Source organism: Callorhinchus milii, unplaced genomic scaffold, assembly GCF_018977255.1.
Source record: "Callorhinchus milii isolate IMCB2004 unplaced genomic scaffold, IMCB_Cmil_1.0 Scaffold8, whole genome shotgun sequence".
Taxonomy (NCBI): Eukaryota; Metazoa; Chordata; class Chondrichthyes; order Chimaeriformes; family Callorhinchidae; genus Callorhinchus; species Callorhinchus milii.
Window position 1 is genome coordinate 16,093,075 of NW_024704749.1, and position 17,640 is coordinate 16,110,714.

Here is a 17,640-nt window from a genome sequence, read left to right on the forward strand (position 1 = left end):
GTACAGCCCGATGCTGAGCCAGTAGGCGGGGGGTGGGGTGGAAGGTACCATTGGCAAGGTCGAAAAAGAAGGACTTCAGGCGCAACCTGAAAATGGGGAAAGGGGGGGGAAGGCGAAAGGATTAAGGGAGGGAGTTCCATAGCTTCAGGAACATTGAGACGTCTGAATGTTATGATAAGGCACTGTGTCAAATGCAAGGATTATTATTATTATTTATAATTAAATATCTGAGTGCTGGTAATAAAACCCCAAGAAAGGCAACTGGTGGTGGAAAAGCGGAAACTCATTGAGGCTGAGGAGTTAATTCTTCCCCTTCATCCACGAGGAGCTCATGGTGAGAATGAAAGAGGAAGAGATGAGGGAGAAGGGAAGGTATGAATGTATGTTTTGCAGTTGTATATCAATTTAAAGAATGTATGGATTGTGTGGTCAACCCACGGGTTCTTTAGAAGTTAGCGATCGATGGGATCAGCAATTGAAGCACATAAATTATATCTCTTGACTTTGAACTGTGCTAGCCTTGTGTTTGTTTCATTGAGCTCTCACCTAGACTTGGGAAGAGTCACTCTGACGCTTTAAATTTCCATAAAACGTGCATTGGAAATAATAATAATAATAATAATAATAATAATACATCCTTATATTTGCCACAGCACATTTCACATCAGGAGGATGTCTCAAAGGCTTCACAGAATATACAAAATGCAAAGTAGAGCGACTGTGGGTTTCGTAGGTGCAGACATGGCAACCAACGTCGGTCACAGCAACGTCGCCCGGACAGACACGGAGTGAAGCGACTAATTTTGTTTTGGTTATCCAGGTGTATCGCCGGCCAGGATACCGGCAGAAAGTCCCCTCTCTGTCCGAGCAGTGGCCGTGGAATCCTTAACGTTCGCCTGAACAGACGCGGGACCCGGGTGTAACGTCGCGCCACGTTCCTGCTTCCACTGCGATCGGAGCCCGAGTTGTATCAGGTATGTGGTGGCGGCCTCCCTCCAGGTGCGTGACATCACCCACCATCCAGGGGAACGAATGGCTCGCTATCCCTCTCCGGGTGTGTGACATCAACCCTCCCTGCAGGTCACTTCCTCCTCCCACCAGGTGTGTGATGTCACTTCCCCTGCCCACCCGGTGTGTGACGTCACTTCCCCTGCCCACCCGGTGTGTGACATCACTTCCCCCTGCCCACCCGGTGTGTGACGTCACTTCCCCCTGCCCACCCGGTGTGTGACATCACGTCCCCCTGCCCACTCAGTGTGTGACATCACTTCCCCCTGCCAACTCGGTGTGTGACGTCACTTCCCCCTGCCCACCCGGGTGTGTGATGTCACTTCCCCCTGCCCATTTGGTGTGTGACATCAGTTCCCCCTGCCCACCCGGTGTGTGCCGTCACTCCCCCCCGCCCCCCGCCCCCCGCGAGCCCGCCCAGCCGGGTGCGTGACGTCACCGCGCCCGCCTTCGTCCGCTCACGTGCGTGCGTGCGTGCGTGACGCCACCGACTCGCCCGCCTGACGTCGCGAGGGCCGCCGGTTGGGCGCCATTGAACGCGGTGCCCGGCGGGAAAGCCGAGCGCATGGCCGGGGCGGTCGGCGGCGGTGCCTCGAGGTCGCTTGTCGATTAGAGGCGGCGGGAGCGAGGGAGCGAGCGGTTAGTTTGGCCGCCGGCAGCCGCTCGCCCCCCCCCCCCCCGGGGATTATTAACACGGGCTCGAGGCGCGGTGGGTCGGTGGGTGTCGGGAAGCTTCGAATTGGGCGGTTATTAAAAGGGGGTCAAACCGCCGCCGCCGCCATGTGTGGTGCCCAGTGAGGAGGGGGATGTCAGTCAGTCAGTTAGTTAGTTAGTTAGTTAGTCAGTTAGCTAGTTAGTCGGTTAGTTAGTCAGTTAGTTAGTCGGTTAGTTAGTCAGTTAGTTAGTCGGTTAGTTAGTCAGTTAGTTAGTCGATTAGTTAGTCAGTTAGCTAGTTAGTCGGTTAGTTAGTCAGTTAGTTAGTCGGTTAGTTAGTCAGTTAGTTAGTCGATTAGTTAGTTAGTTAGTTAGGGCTCGGGTTTGCTTAATAATTCTGGCAAAGTGTTTGACACGTAGAAGAATGTCGACACACACAGCGGTATTGGAGGGAGGGAGTGGGGGGCAGTGGGGTGATGGCAGTGGGGGGTGGGGGGGCAGTGGGGTGATGGCAGTGGGGGGTGGGGGGGCAGTGGGGTGATGGCAGTGGGGGGTGGGGGGGCAGTGGGGTGATGGCAGTGGGGGGTGGGGGGGGGAGATGGGAGCGTCTGCTTTGGTTTATGTGGAGGCATTTGTAAACGGAAGCCCCCCGCCCTCCCCCACACGTTCGCGTGGTGGCATGGTACAGCACAGCAGGAGGCCATGCGGGCCGTCGCGCCCGTGTTAGCTCTTCGAATGGACCGTCCAAATTAGTCCCACTCCCCCCCCCCACCCCACCCACCCCCCGCTCTCCCCACGGCCCTGCAAACTTGTCCTCCGAATACCTATCCGCTGCCCCCCTGAAAGTTGCTGTCGAATCTACTTCCGCTGCCCTTTCAGGCCGCGCGTTCCAGAAAAAAAACCTCTTATCGTCTCCCTCCCCAATGGTTCCTTTGACAACTATCTTAAATCCCCGCCCTCCCTGAATGTTACGGCAGCGTTGAAGTATTAAGTGAGGTTTTTGCCAACCTGTCGTAATGCCCGACGTGAACAGGGTTGCGTGTTAACGTTTGCCGTCTCCTGCCTTAACAGGGAAGTAGGTACCAACATGGAAGCGCCTGAAGATCGAGGCCACAGTTCCATGTGGAATAGATTTCACGAGGAATCATCGAGTAGTGTTGTGAAATCACTGCGAAAAAGTAAAAGCATGGATACTCTGCCAGATTCCAAAAACTGGATACTGAGAGATATCCCTCATTATGAAAAGAATAGGCTCTTCCTCCCTTTGAATTTACCTACAGTACCTCTTAGTAAATGGGAGGTTCTGCTCCAGCACTATATGGAAGCTGGATTTTTTTTGCCTATGAGAGACTACACATCTAGTAGGAGCTGCCCATCTCTGCCGTACAGGCCAGAAGAATATTTCCCAAACAGCTCAGAAGATACTCTAAGCTTTACAGTGGGTAATGCCATCCAGTCCGTCAGTGAAGGTAAGAATCGGTCCTCGCTAATTATTTTGGCAGGGTATATAAGTACTTAAATGCAATCTGTGCCTCAAGCCCATCTCTGTCACTAGGTCAACCTGGCTCAGGTATCACTCTCTCTTCTGCGTCAGAAGATTGTAGGTTCAAGCCCCAAGTCAGCATGTGTGTAAACATAAGGTCAATTCACTTTACAGTATATTCTGTGAAGCACTTTGAGACGTCCAGAAGATGTGAAAAGCGCTATATCAAAATGCAAGGATTATTATTATTTAAATTCACATAGTCTAGGCCAGTGGGGACCAAACGTTTTGGTTGGCCTACAAGATGTATGTTAGAAGTTGTACATATGTTTGAAGTTGTGTATCTGCATATTTGGTTACTAGGTTGCAATGTAGCGCCTTGGGACGTCCGCTTGACGTGAAAGGCACTATACAAAGATAATTTTTGTTGTTATTTTGTTGTATTATAACCATCCTGGAGATGTGGGCGCACTTTCGCATCACTATTTTTGTCAGGCCTGCTTGTGCAGATAAATATGGTTCATCAGCGCTGGATATGGCACAACCTGGTAGTTCAGTGTTAGTACTAGACAGTAGATGTGCTTAATCTTCCTTTCTTTAGGTCTTTTGGAACCCTCTCTCTAGTGTTTATGCATACTGTATTCCAAGCTAACTGCACTGAAACCAGCAGATTAAGGCATCTAAAAGACTCTGAATTAGGGTGTTAATAGTGGAATTTAACTCTGTTTGAATTTACAGAAAGTTTGAGTGCTACCATTCGAACAGGAAATGTTTCCGGTGAGGAAGCAAATCAGTAAGTAGAATAGAAACTTTTAGATAGTTATGCAACTTTCGCAAATACTTATTGTAATGGCTATATAAGCTGAGGGTATTACTGCTGTATTACCATTTAACTTTGAGAAATTATTCTCTGTTGTGACTTTCTATTGCTCTGATGTTTTTATTTCCATCTCTCTGACTTTTTCAATCTTCATCTATAACCCTGCACTATACCTTTTTTAAAAAATATATATTGATTAATACTTAACCTTGCAATGCTGAATCAGACAGAGTGGGCAGTTAGTTTGTAACTTCATGCACTTGTACAATTTAAAATCAAATTGTGGTATTATATATGCAGATAGTCAGCATGCCTGTATAAATGTTGGGAGTTAATAATATATTAACGGGAAGTGGACTAGTCAGATGAAATCGTGCGTTTGCATCAGCTTCGCCTTTAACATGTAGTTGGCAGCAGACGTTTCTCATGTGTTTATATCTCCAGGTTTGCTGCTGAGCCAGGTGATGTGAAGCAAGCTAGTTATACAAATAATAACAGAACACCAGAGGATGCAAGTCACGAGGAACTAGTCTTGCTTCAAAGAGCTGTTGAAAGGTAATGTCACATAAGAGCTCTACATGTAGATGCTTCTCATTATCATGCCCCTGCATTAAAATTTGCTTTACTTTTGCTGAGGTCTGAATAATTTATGGTTGTGTGATAACCCATTGTGGTTGCAAGTATCCTGAGAAACACAAGCTTAACACTTGTAAAAGACAATATTTACAATGCAACAGTTTAACCTTTTTAAAAGGAAAATTGACCCAGATTAGCTGAATGAATTAAACGGGTTTAGGGACCAGATCAGAAATGATTTGGGTTCAATTCTTGGTCTGTCCTGACTTGATTGATCTCAGCCAGGTTGGTCGCTGAATTGATGCAATTTGCTAGAGCATTCATGGGTTGACGGAGCTTGGGTTCCTGCTTCCATTACAATCCAGGGACCCTGCTAGAATACATGTGTAGGTACATGTTGGGTAAAAATGGATCAAAGCTTAACTGATTTTCTTCCTTTCCCGTCCACTCAAACGCCTACATATATCTGACATGGAACAAATTGGTTTAGGTACCAGAGGACAACTGATAACTGGAACCATCACCTAGGATGAGTCATTTCCATCATAATATTGGGGTGAATTTACATAGCTATGTCAGATACTACACTAAAGTAATGTAATTTGATGTGCAACTAATGTACCATATGAGAGTGTACGGCTGTGAATTAAAATATTGAGTTGTAAAGGGTATATGTAAAGATGATCACTTCTGTTTCCAGTGCCAGTGTGTCAACCACTCAATTCCAAGCTTATGACCATCAACTTTATGCAGACTTAAGGGAGGAAATAAAAGGAGCACAACATTTGGAAAACAGTTTTCTAAGCCTGTCAGTGAACACTGACAAAATGGTGAGGAATATAATTTGTCTTCCTTCAGATACATTGACTCATCCTGAGATGCAGATCAATGGATGCAATTACCTCTTTGAAGTGGTCTTTCTTTCTGTGTCAGCCTAGCCTACACCACCATTGGCAACTAATCTTTCAACCACTATTATTGTCTCTATCCTCTGAACTCCCTTCTTAAATCCCTCTGCCTTGTCCCCTCTCGGTCTTTAAAAGCCTCCAAGAAACCTATCACTTTGACGGTGCCTATGTGTGAAGAAACATTTTCTCCATTTGCTTGATTGAAGTCATCTGCTCATTTTTATGCAAGTGATATATTGTTGATGGTTAATTTTTTTCTGGTTTTCAGAAGATGGTTCAGTTCAATTGTGTAACGTAAACCCTTCACAACATTTCCTGCACATTCTAGAATTACTGCGAAGATATGTTTTCCTGAACTATGCTTTCAAGTTTGCTTTTCTGAAATGTTCCAAAATGGCTTAAAGTGAACCGGATATGGCTCTATTATCAAAGATAATAATACTTTGAATAAAAAAAAACTTTGTTTACTTTTAGGTTAACCTGACTGAGATGGTGAAGGAGCTTCCAATAAAGGATTTAAGTATCGAGGTGAATATTCACTGATTCAGGGTTATTTCCCATTCTCTGCAGTAGGGGCAGCAGTTAAAGAACACGCTGATTAGTAAATATATATTCAATTTAAAGTATGTTCTGCGAAGCACTTTGAGATGTCTCAAAGACATGATAAGGCGCTATATCAAGTGCAAGGATTATTGTTGTTGTTATTATGTTACTAAGCCTGCATGGACCCAGACTGTGGTAAAATGGTATATCTTGTAGCCGCTATGAAATGCAACGAATACTATTATTATTTTGTCCCCAGATCAATTTCACAGAAGTGGTGAATGAATGTACTATAAAGGACATGGCCATTAAAGAGGTAGGTATTCACCAATTGGATGCTAAATTCAGGTAACTCCATCTGTGCACCAGTTAATGTGGCCAATATTGGGGGGGAAACAACCCAAGAAGAAAAAATGGGTCCTCTAGGAGTCAGTTTGCAGAGCAGAAGCACCAATAAAAGATTTTGACGCACTTGAATACAGGTCTTTCAGATCTGAAAGTGAGAGATTGTTTAACATTTAGGTGTTCTGATTGAAAACTCATCACCAGATAATTACCTTATTTTTTTTAGATGTTGTGAAATATCCAGCATTCATTTTTTTATGTTTGTTCATACCTATGTCCAAGTGCATTGAAATCTGTTTGACAATATCAGATATGCAAGTCTAGTAAACAGCAGGCCTTATGTTCAGTGCTATGAGCCCAAAATGCTTTGATCTGCTTTGAGAAGGTTTTCGTCTGAACCCTCTGAATTGGTTTCTTACTATCATTTACTTTGGGTTCCTCCTGCCTGACTGAAGCCACTTTTGATTACTGTTCTGTGTTGTTCCCTGAAACATTATGTTCAACTCTATGCTCAGTTTAAACTGAAAATTGCCAAGCAGTTTATTTTTTTTATAGGAAACGTGTGTTTCCTATAAAAAAAATATACAAAAAGAGACAGAAGTTTTTGCAGTGCATAATTTGTATCAGGTAAATAGAGTATGAAATCTAACTATTTTGTGTCCATTTCTTTCCACACAGTTATGTAAGATTTCATATGAATAGTGTGTATTACAATAGTACCAAGATGGACAGTCAGAAGTGTGTTGTAATTTCTTTATTTTATTCATTGGGCATGGTGCATGCTGTTAACTTAAGTTACTGCTTTAACCCTCAAGTCTTCAGAACATTGTTTACGCAGTCGAATGGGTAGAAGAACACCAACTCTCAGAGGGTTTTAATCTATTGGAAAATTCCAGTTAATAAATTGTGTCCTATGATGGATTTAATAAGTTGTTTATGTTTGTGCAGATGAACGTAACCACTGAACTAATGGATAAATTTGAAGAGAAAATGCCAGTAAGTGCTTACTTTGATCATAATCTTCAACTGGGTTGAAGAGGATGGTCCCAACTACTTTATTTGATATCTAATCAATCTAGTCCATGTTCTGTTTATACACACTTGGAACATACATTATAATAACTAGCTGGAGTTCGCAAATGGTATGTGAGACGGTACAAAGTTTTGTTTTGCTTATGATGCCGTATGTAAGGGCAACCCTGTAAATACAGATGGTGCTAACTGCATGCTTTTCAACTCTTTTTTGCCCTATGATTGGCATTTTGGCCGGCCACTTTTAAACACTGCATTCAGTAAACAATGCTGATAGCGAAAATAAATATACTATACCTCTATCACCAAGAGTCTTGCTACCCCTGGCTTCCACAGAATTTCATCCAACACCAAATATTACTTTGGTAATATTTGATTGGGAGTAAATGAATGTAAAATTAGCTCAATTCGCTCACTCTGATGCACCTTTTTTCTATGCAATGAATTTATCTTTATTTAGGACTGATCCTAAAGAGTACAGTCTGTGCTTGTGCTGCTTGTCATTATTTGCTAATAATTCTGCCTTGCTTCAACCTATCGTGAATTTCAATCTGGAGAACCATGAATGGTGTGACAACATGGAATCTGCCCAATGACACATTTTTAATATTTTGCTTCGTGCTGACCACAGTTGCACAATTCTGTGCAATCTTAAATTATAGGCTGAAAGTTTCTTCACTATTTGGTGGCTCCTTGGGACGTCCTCTCCAGGTGGAAAGCGCTATACAAATGTAATTTATTGCTGTTGAAATAGTCCTATTGGCTGAGACCAGGTGGAATTCCAAATGTGTAATTTTTTTAAAATTCTGTTATTCTACTATAATATTCTCTTATAATCTTGTAGTAACTCTTGGAGCAGGTTGTGTCCCTGCACTGTTTCTTCACTATATCAGAATCTCGTCCAGGCCTTATGTATTTTACTGTAATTTGCAAAATTTTAACTTGAAAAATGTAGTTGAAGAGACACTGTTCATATCAACTTAATTTTTTTTATAGTGTAAACAAGGAGAGGAGGAAGTTAAACTCGTAAAGGATAAGACTGAGGTAATGAATTGGGTTATTCTGCAACTTTTCATCCTATTCCCTTCTCAGAACGTGTTGCATTCCTTTATTTTTCTTCCTTCTGCTGTGAGTGGGTGCAGTTTCCCAATTTAATTGAGTTGCTCTCTTTAATCTTTCCTAAGTGAGCTTACATGATCATTATCCTCAAAGTCTGTAGTCTCATTGCCGTCTGACATTGGAGTGGGAACGTTCCCCCACACACACACACACCCCATACAACAACAAAATTACATTTGTACAGCGCCTTTCACGTCGGGATGACTTCCTAAGGAGGTGGACAGTCAATGTTTCGGACCCGAGCTGGGGGTCGGGATTGGGTGGAGGGCAGGGGGGGAAGCAGGAGGATCGAAAGCACGGTTGGAGAGGAGAGGCCTGAAATGGGTATCTCTTTCTCTCGCGCACGTGTGCGCACTCACACTCCCGAGCCCAAGGATTGAGGGAAAAATAACTATTGAGTCTTTTTTTCCCTAACATTGTATGGTGACACGAAAATATGATTTCCAAAATATAATTTTTTTATAGATGGAGGAGAGAGGAATTAGTGAAAAGAAATCAATCAATGTAAAATGTTAATAACTGTTAAAAACGAATACAAAGAAACATCTCAATTTCAGAATTTTTTTTATATATATGTGTATATATAGGTTCGCTGCAAGAACAAAATAACTCAATTTTTTCTGGAAGATTATCAGGTAAATTTCACAAATGGAAGGTTTGGGTGCATTTATGATTTTAATTTGTTGTGTTTTTTTTAACTGCTGTGTTTGACACGAGTAGTTTATTTCTTTATGTAATAGCAGCATGGAGAATTTCAAGTTCTTTTGGCTGGAGATCTTAATTCATATTCTACCTATTCTGTAATTTGTATTGAAAATATTTATTTTTTGTCTATCTTAGAAAGTGGGAGCCCTGCAGATAACTGGATCTCTGGCTAACAGCGGGCTCCAAATCTATTACTTTTTGTTTAAAACAAATTGGAGAAATATGAATATTTCACTTGTGCCATTTAAACAAAATCAGGTCAAAAGTGGCTGCTGCTTCTGACGTGGTCCACAACGAATGCAGGAGTGCTAGAGCTGAGTCAAACCTGATTACTCCGAGACAAAAATCAACTGTTGTATTCTTAAGATTGCAATGCAACGCAAAATTACATCACGTCAGGAGGACGTCCCAAGGCGCTGTGCAGTCAGCGATTTGGACCCGAGCTGGGGGTCGGGGAGGGTATGAGGGTGGCCGAAGGCTCGGTTAAAGAGGAGGGTTTTCTGACGTGCTTTGAAGGAGTCAAGGGAGGGAGCGAGGTGAAGGGAATGTGGGATGGAGTTCCATAGGGTGGGGGCGGAAAGGCTGAAAGTGGTACAATACAGTGTAGTGAGATGTAGTTTGTGGTTGTAAACAAGGGTGGGGGGAAAGGGGTCGTGCTTTCTGAGCCTCTTGTAATAACTAAATAGGGATAAGAGTCTGTACCTCTCACTCTGAATTATGTGATATTGGCAGAGGACTGAGCAAGTGGGGAGGAGAGGGAGAAAAACAGCTCATTATAAATTTTCAGCTTCAATAGTGTAACTCTTATTCCTTTAGGAATTGGACACAGACCTTAAATATTCACAAGAAATGTTTGACCTCGATGAAGATGACGATAGTTTAGAAATGTAAGTCCTGAAAATGACAGGTTGTTTTGCAAAAATGAATATACAATACAATAGCATGTCACACCTGATCAATTGGGCACAGCCAGTAGTGAAATAGCATGTTTAAAGTGTTATGAAATGAAGGAACAAACCTTTCCATAAGCCTCGAGCTCACTAACTCAATGTTCTTGTCAGCGTCTCATCATAGAATATATTCCTATGGAAGGGAAAGCTATTCCCACAACACGTAGCGATTTTTTTTAAGCAATGGGTCCTTGCTTGAAGGATATCACTGTATGGGATGGTATCAAATCAAGGTAAGATAATGTCTACAACTTTGTCCTTTTCCCGCTGAAACATTGATTTGTTTTTAGGGAGACCCAAACGATACTGTGCATGCCATTCTTGTGCAGGAGAAGGAAAACTAAACAGAAGACGGAGGTGAGTTAATTGTTTTTGTGTTTGGATAACCTCTTCGATGTTTTGTACGATTTAAACAACTGTCCCACCACCTTGGGTACCCCATAGATAGCTAATTTAGGGTGATCAACACTGCACATTTCTTTCAATGCATGTCTCAAAATGTACCCAGTTGACGCTCTTTGTCATCTTTTCCCATCCCATGCCCCGCTCAGGTGTCCAAATAATGCCATGAAGGGCTTTAGACAGCCTCACGATGTGAGGCACCATATAAACATAAATTCTATTATATAGTGTAAACTGCAGGAGTTTATTTAATGGTATAGGCATTCTTTTACAATTTATTTGACATTGAGGATTTTAATGTTGTTATCCAATTAGATTTTCCCCATGGAAACAGTAAACAACAACAGCAACTTGCACTTATATAGTGCCCTCCACGGAGGGTTGCGTCTCAAAGCGCTTAACAGTGGCGGAGCCTGACTCCGAGCCGGGGGGAGGGAGGAGGCCGTAAGCACGGTCGAACAGGAAAGTCTTTAGGCAGGACTTGACGGGGCGGAGGGGGTGGCAAGGCGGAGGGATTGAGGAAGAGTGTTCCAGAGTTTTGGGGCGTAGTGGCTAAAAGCATGACCTCCAATGGTGGGGCGGAGGGTGATAGGGACGAGCAGGAGGCCGGTGCCAGTCGAGTTTTAAGGCTCTCTTTGCACTTAACATGAGCTCCAGAGTTTTTGTTTAAACAGGGTGCTTCCTGCTGCAGAAGATAACTTACTGCTTGTGGAGATCGTTGAGACTGAATTAATTCTACGCGTTATATAATTAGTGGACTTCCACAAATTCTGTTGTAAATTGTTTCGAGCAGTTCATATGTTTAAGCTACCTCGTTTTTGACTTAAACTAATAAAGAATATTTTTTCCGTAACCTGGTAATTTGTGCTTGCTGCCTCAAGTCAGAATGTTCAGTAATAATAGTCAGGTCATGACAATTACCAAACTGTTGTACAACCCACTCTGTTCCAACCCACTCTTAACTCAGCCAGAATTGTTCAACTATAGGGAACAAGGGACAGGTTTCTATTAGGTCTTGAGCATGCTTCCAGTAAAGGCAACGATAGTTACTGGGCTTTAAAAGCCTTTCCTGAGCTTCTGAGATCTTGGGAGTTGTTCTGTCAACAAGGAAACTTGGCCCACATCTGGAATTGAGAGGAGGGTGTTGATTGCTTCTCTGCGCCGGGTGAGATGCACCAAAATCTCTGATCTAACAGAAAGTGAGGCAGGAGAGGAGATATATGGACAGGTTAGCAGAGTGCATGGGTACCAACAAATGGAATACAATACCGAAAAATGTGAAGTACACTTTAGAGAAAATGGAAATGTGTCCCGAATGGGGAGTGCGAGGACCGAGATTGTCCCCCGACCCACCCGCCCCACCATTGGCGGGAGAGCCTTCAGCCACTCTGCCCCCAACCTCTGGAATTCCACCCCCAGTCACTCCGCCTCGCCCCCTCCTTAGCTTCCTTCAAGTCCCTCCTTTTCGACCATGCCATCACCCTCCCCCCCCCCTTCCGACACCCTACCTCAGCTCGGGTCTGAAATGCTGTACTGTGTCCAGCGCCTTGGGACGTCCTCCTGACGTGAAAGGCGCTATACAAATATAATGTTAAAGCAGAGAAAAATTAGGAATCGGGTTTTATATGCAGAAATATTGAATTCAAATTAAAAGAAATTAATGAATTACAAGGCATTAGGTAGGCACCAGTTTGATGCCACAATATAGGAAAGATATTTAGAGGTACAGGGAGGCTGCAGTGTAGTTTCAAGCTATTTCTTGCCCAATGTTTCGTTCTGCCGGGAATCAAACCCAGGTCTCTATGTTGTATTACCCCTCCCCTCCCCGCCCTCCACCCCTCCTGATCCCAACCACCAGCTCGGGTGCCGATCCCTGACTGTCCAACGCCTTGGGACGTCCTCCTGACGTGACATTGGACCTGAGTTCAATTCCAGGCAGAGGGCGAAACCTTGGGCAAGTTTCCTTACTCCACACAGAGCCTAATAATAATCCCTCCAAAACCAAAAACAATAATAAATTGGTCATTTCAATCTACGACTGTTTGTGGGACATTGCTGTGCGCAATTGGCTGCCGCGTTCGCCCACAAATATACAGTCAATTCACTTTACAGTGTGTTCTGTGAAGCGCTTTGGGACGTCCTCCCGACGTGAACAGCGCTATATCAAATGCGAGGATTATTATTATTATTATAACGTGAAAGATGTTCACCCTCCGCATTTGGGAACTTTGAGCTGCGGTCTGGGGCGGGGCGCTCTGGCCAGTCGGTCGCCACCAGGCGGCGCTGTTACACACGATCAAAAAAGAGGAGAGGCCGGTGTGCTATTAACCGCAGTTTTACCATGAAAGATAATAGTTTTATTTCCAGGTGCGAGAGATATTTCCTGGCGCCTGGCTCGGTTTTTTCCCAATTTGACTGGAGCAGCGTCGCAGTGCGATCGCTCCTTCCGCTTGTCGTTTTTTGATCGTGTGCGAAAAGCGCCACCCAGAGATGATTGATGGTTTGGAAATCCCCGGGTCTGTCACTCGAATACAGCGTTGGGAGAGCGGTGTGTTGGAGCAGGTGGCAGCCATCCTTGAAATGAGACGGTAATTTGAGTCCCCCCCTCTGCCTGTTCATGTGGATGACAAAGATCATGCGGCGCTATTATTTTAAAGAAAAGCAAAGGAAGTTTCTCTCCCAGTGTCCCGGGCAACAGATCCCTCTTGACTGTAGACATAAATTGGCTACTGTATTCACCTTTAAGTATATAGTCACTGCACTTTACAAAAAGCTTTGTGAAGTGGTTTGAGGCACTCAGTGCTGTAGGTACTATTTGAAATTCAAGGATTAAGATCCTTATCAGATCTTGCTTCACAAAAGATTTTTTTTTTACAAGCAAATTTTGTTCTTCCACCACTCCCTGAGTTTCCTTTCCTGAGAAGGTTGACAGCTTAACAAACTATTCCAATTGGCCTGGTGCGCGGAACTTACTGAAAGCGTCATTTTGTAAAGCAGTGCAGCGGAAAGAGACATCGTGACTTGGGCCCGTTTCCAGGCAGAACCACGAATCATGGCACTCGGTTTGTGCAAGGGCTGAAGTCCTGAGCGTTGAAGATGTTGGCCACTGTGCATTATTACTCACGGTACGAGTTTGAAGTGTCACAGCGCGTACCAAAAGTAATAATGGGCTGTCACCAACGTTGGCTTCACTGTCCTGTCTGGAGAAGGCCAGGATTGGATGCAACAGGAGAAGATTCAGAAAGCAGCAGCAATGATAGTGTCCTTTCCACATAGACCATTCATGGTCTACGTTACTGAGATTTCCCCCAATTTCAAGTGTGATCCCACCAGTGTGGTCGTCGTTTCTCCCCCCGCAACCACCATAGAGCCGTAACAATACTTTTAAGTTCTTACCCTCCAGCTGTGAACCCCCACTTTCCATTTCGTCAATGACTCTTTGCATCTGTGAAATTGAATCCACAAAGCTGCTACGCCCCTTCCCCCTCTGCTCGGGATTTCAAGAGAGAGACACTGAGCATACTGTCTGCTGAGTTGTCTGATCTCCATTACTTTCTGCCTGGTTAGCTTCCATAAAGTAGTTATTAGAAACATATTTCCATTTAATCTATTAGCAGTGGGAGTTTAATGCTTAACAAAAAAAAAGCAGATGCCGTTCTAATGGTTCCACGGGAACTGTGCCAAAATAGCCTGAAGATGTGAAGACAGGACAGTTTGTGCTTTCAAATGATGCTAACCCGGTTTAAAATGCACGAGTTAAGATTTCAATCTTAGATTTCAAGGATTACCGAGTGTGATGATGTTCTCAAGACATTTTGAATTCTTGAATCTGGATCACTCCTGAGTTGATGAGCTGAACTCAGTTCCCGAGTGTGTTCGTCTTCCTGCTTCACAGTGGCTTACTTCACAGTAAGCATGATGTTCCTTCGAATACCTTATTCAAAATATACAGTCAATTCACTTTACAGTATATTCTGCGAAGCGCTTTCAGACTTCTCGAAGACGTGATAAGGCGTTATATCAAATGCAAGGATTAGTATTATAGGATTATTATATTCTTAGGGCCATCGAGGCAAGCAATCTTGTTTTGTGAGTGTCGGGCTCCCGAAATCTGTACATTTGTAAATTAATTAGTTTCCCAGTTGTAACAAAATAATTCTCAACGGGGCAGATAATTCTTTGTAGCCTCCAGGATGATCAGCAAAAGATCATTTCAGAGTAGACCAGAGGGATGTTCACAGCTGGTGTTCCAATTAAAAGAACCATTTACAAGTTTTGCAATTTTTTTGCCCCATTTAATATTTTAGACCAGAATTCAATCAGTCATGTCTGCACCACTGCTCTTTGTCTCTAAATTGTCTGAACATTAATCCCATTTTCCCTGTATCTTTTAATATAATTTAAGGCAATTCATCAAGTGTTCCTTGTGGTATTTCCTCTCTTCCCCCTCCCCTACAACAATGGGAAATTCCCACTCAAACATTTCAGTCATAATACATTAGAAGAGGAAATCAGCTGATAAAACCTCTATTCAAAATAGAACACAAATATATATTTATACAATGCCTTTCACATGAGGACATCCCAAGGTGCTTAACAATACTGGCTCTGCATCTGAACTGGGGGGTGGGTAAAGAGGTGGGTGTTGAGATGAACCTTCAACGAGATAAGGGAGGGAGGGGGTCGGGGGGACGCCAGGCTGGAATTCCAAAGAGTGGGGGCAGGAAGGCCCGTCCGCCGATGGCAGGATGGGTGGGACTGGGAACATGAGGCAGGTCGGTGTCTAAGCGAAAGGAGTGGCCAGGGTTTGCGGAGGTCACAGAGCTGGGAAGGCTGAGAACGCTTCAAGAACGACAGATGGGAATTGGATCTCAGCAGGTTCAAAATCTAAGACTGTGAAGTCGGTTCTCTGTAGATCTTAAATGAAACATACGGTGGGGGTGGGGGTGTGAAACAGCTTCAAAATTACAGCTGCCTTTCAGAATTTCCCAGATTCCTGACACTCTGGACACATATCAAGAGTAAAATCTAAACCCAGGTGGAATTTCTCCCCAGTTAAGAGTTACTTAGGAATCAAAGGAAAGGAACAAAGGAGTTTGCCAAAGGGTGGCTCGTGTGCCAGGGCTGGGCTTGGACATTAGGGCGTGGACATTGAGCTATGGTACAAATGCACAAGCGGGTGGAAGATAGTAGAAAAAATTGCTAGTCGGAGTGAAGGGAAATCTGTACTTGTTGACAACTTGTACCTTGTTATTATTTATAATACTACATTATTATTTAATTCTCTTACACAGTGTTATGCTAAGTTGTTACCTCGACAGTCACAGTGTGCGAAGTCCTTTTTTTTAAGGGGATGAAAGCACTGGTAGGGCTTGGGTCTCTCTCTTCTCCTTTGCTCTGGTCGGTGCTGTGAATGGGTCAGGTCTGGCCATCAATCTGCAAGAAAAGCAAGCGCGATCCGTCAAACAGAGGCGCCAGAGTCCAACCAGTGGACCTTACACCTCAGTGCTTAAAGAGTTTATTGAATCAAACCATTTAGACTGGTTACAAGTCAAGAATTGACTGCTGCGGGAATTGGAAACTAATATTGAAATCAGTCCAAAAACAATTACATCTACCATCAAAGCCATTTGAGACTCCCACTGGAATTCTACACATTGACCTGCGGATTCAAAACCCATCGGTTTGGAAAATGGATTTCGTTGAGGCTTACGATGTTATTCAAAAAAAATAAAGTTATGGTAAAGTCATCAAACTAAACACACAACGAGCGTTAGGCTCCTTTTACCCCAAGGCTCCTTTTTTGCTACTGATTTCCTCTCCACGTTACACAACTTGCAGTTCAGGTTTAGATAAACTACGCCCTTGGGTTAGTTGTAATCGAGGAGCGTTTTGAGGCGCTACGTCAATTTCGAGGATCATCTCTTATTCATTAGAACAAAGTATCAAAGAAAAAGACAAGATATTTTGCGTTGCTTTTTGCAGCTTTTCAACTAACCTTAGTTCTCAGGCCAGGAGAGCTTCTTTGGTTCCAAACAGCCATCTTTCTTATCACTTTGAGCCACATTTCTTCTCTGTGCGTGTGTGTGTGTGTGTGTCTCTCCTCCCTTCCCCTTTCAGTTTGAATTTAAGACGATCAGATCTTTTTTTTCTCGCCTCTTGGATGCCAGGACTGGGAATGATTGAAAACAACTTTCAGCCCCTGATTTTTATGCTTTCCATCCGGTGACGGATGGTTTATAAATCAGAAACGAGAGACAATTGGGGCCGGAATTCCTGTTACCTGCTCTTGGCTGATAAAGGCTTGTTATAACAAACAGCCATCCTGTTAGCTGCTAATCTCACACACACACACACAGTCCAAACACGTAACTAGTAATTCAGCAACTTTTTTACACTCCTTTCCGCTTTGCTACGGTTTCTTTTTGTATATAAAAAAAGAAACGATTTCTAAACCGCTACAGATGTGTTTGGTAAATTCATGGACTTGATACACGTTAATGATTCGTTGCAAAATTTGAAAGGACAAAAAGTGGGCAATGTGAGGTAAGGCAGGGGTGGGTGGGTGGGTGGTCGAGATATTCTTCGATGAGATTGTTTTAAAAGCTTTGACACTGGCTCTGACACTGCTTTCAAATACACAGTCAATCCAGTTTACAGTATTCTGTGAAGCGCTTTGAGACGTCTCAACGACGTGACAAGGTACGGTATCTAATGCAAGGATGATTATTATCATTAAATCTGAGGAATCAGCCGTCTATCTGGGCTCAGAACATTACTACTCTCCCATCAGACTCGCTCCTCTTCCAACCCAAGTCAACTCAAGCCCGTCAATACATTGATTCTGCAAGCAAAATTGAGACAGCGGGAGAAACTGGCTGGAATAAAACAGGAATATAAAGTTGGTCCCGATACTAATTTTGTGTGTGTGTGAAGATATCGCTGTGTTTCAGATTAGTACGCCCTGAGACTGAGCCCCACAAGCCCAAACCCTAACGAATAGAGTTGGTTCTAACCAGTCAAGCAGCTGCAAAGTTTGCCAGGCAGTGCCCTCAAAGACAAGCCGTGTGGTTTTAGCTGGTTAGACTCTAGCAG

The 17,640-nt window shown here is 43.5% G+C and overlaps 1 protein-coding gene and 1 long non-coding RNA gene across 3 annotated transcripts; one reads left to right on the top strand and one right to left on the bottom strand.

Moving 5' to 3' along the window:
• Positions 1 to 1,523: 1,523 nt before the first annotated feature.
• On the top strand, positions 1,524 to 11,398 carry LOC103183074. Of its 2 annotated transcripts, XM_007900338.2 has the most exons (13): positions 1,524 to 1,647; positions 2,734 to 3,131; positions 3,884 to 3,938; positions 4,410 to 4,520; positions 5,242 to 5,371; positions 5,924 to 5,977; positions 6,252 to 6,308; positions 7,286 to 7,333; positions 8,366 to 8,413; positions 9,076 to 9,123; positions 10,010 to 10,080; positions 10,434 to 10,500; positions 11,220 to 11,398. In XM_007900338.2, exons 2-13 carry the CDS (start codon positions 2,750 to 2,752, stop codon positions 11,241 to 11,243), a joined length of 1,095 nt encoding a protein of 364 aa, XP_007898529.2. In that variant the 5' UTR covers positions 1,524 to 1,647; positions 2,734 to 2,749; the 3' UTR covers positions 11,244 to 11,398. The 2 variants fall into 2 exon arrangements, with proteins under 2 accessions (XP_007898529.2, XP_042193551.1); XM_042337617.1 differs by lacking the exon at positions 9,076 to 9,123 and having other exon boundaries at positions 11,220 to 11,280.
• LOC103183075 lies at positions 11,118 to 16,745 on the bottom strand. The gene is made up of 4 exons (XR_488384.2): positions 16,544 to 16,745; positions 15,859 to 15,981; positions 14,334 to 14,479; positions 11,118 to 11,734 (listed from the first exon to the last, which is right to left on the bottom strand). It is a non-coding gene; the product is annotated as an uncharacterized LOC103183075 (long non-coding RNA).
• Positions 16,746 to 17,640: the final 895 nt, after the last annotated feature.

Bases quoted from the DNA above. Each gene is read 5' to 3' on its own strand.
- LOC103183074 (XM_007900338.2), top strand. From the start codon at position 2,750: ATGGAAGCGCCTGAAGATCGAGGCCACAGTTCCATGTGGAATAGATTT. The intron at 4,521-5,241 runs GTAATGTCACAT...TTCTGTTTCCAG, and splicing joins CTTCAAAGAGCTGTTGAAAG to TGCCAGTGTGTCAACCACTC. The intron at 10,081-10,433 runs GTAAGTCCTGAA...ATTTGTTTTTAG, and splicing joins GATGACGATAGTTTAGAAAT to GGAGACCCAAACGATACTGT.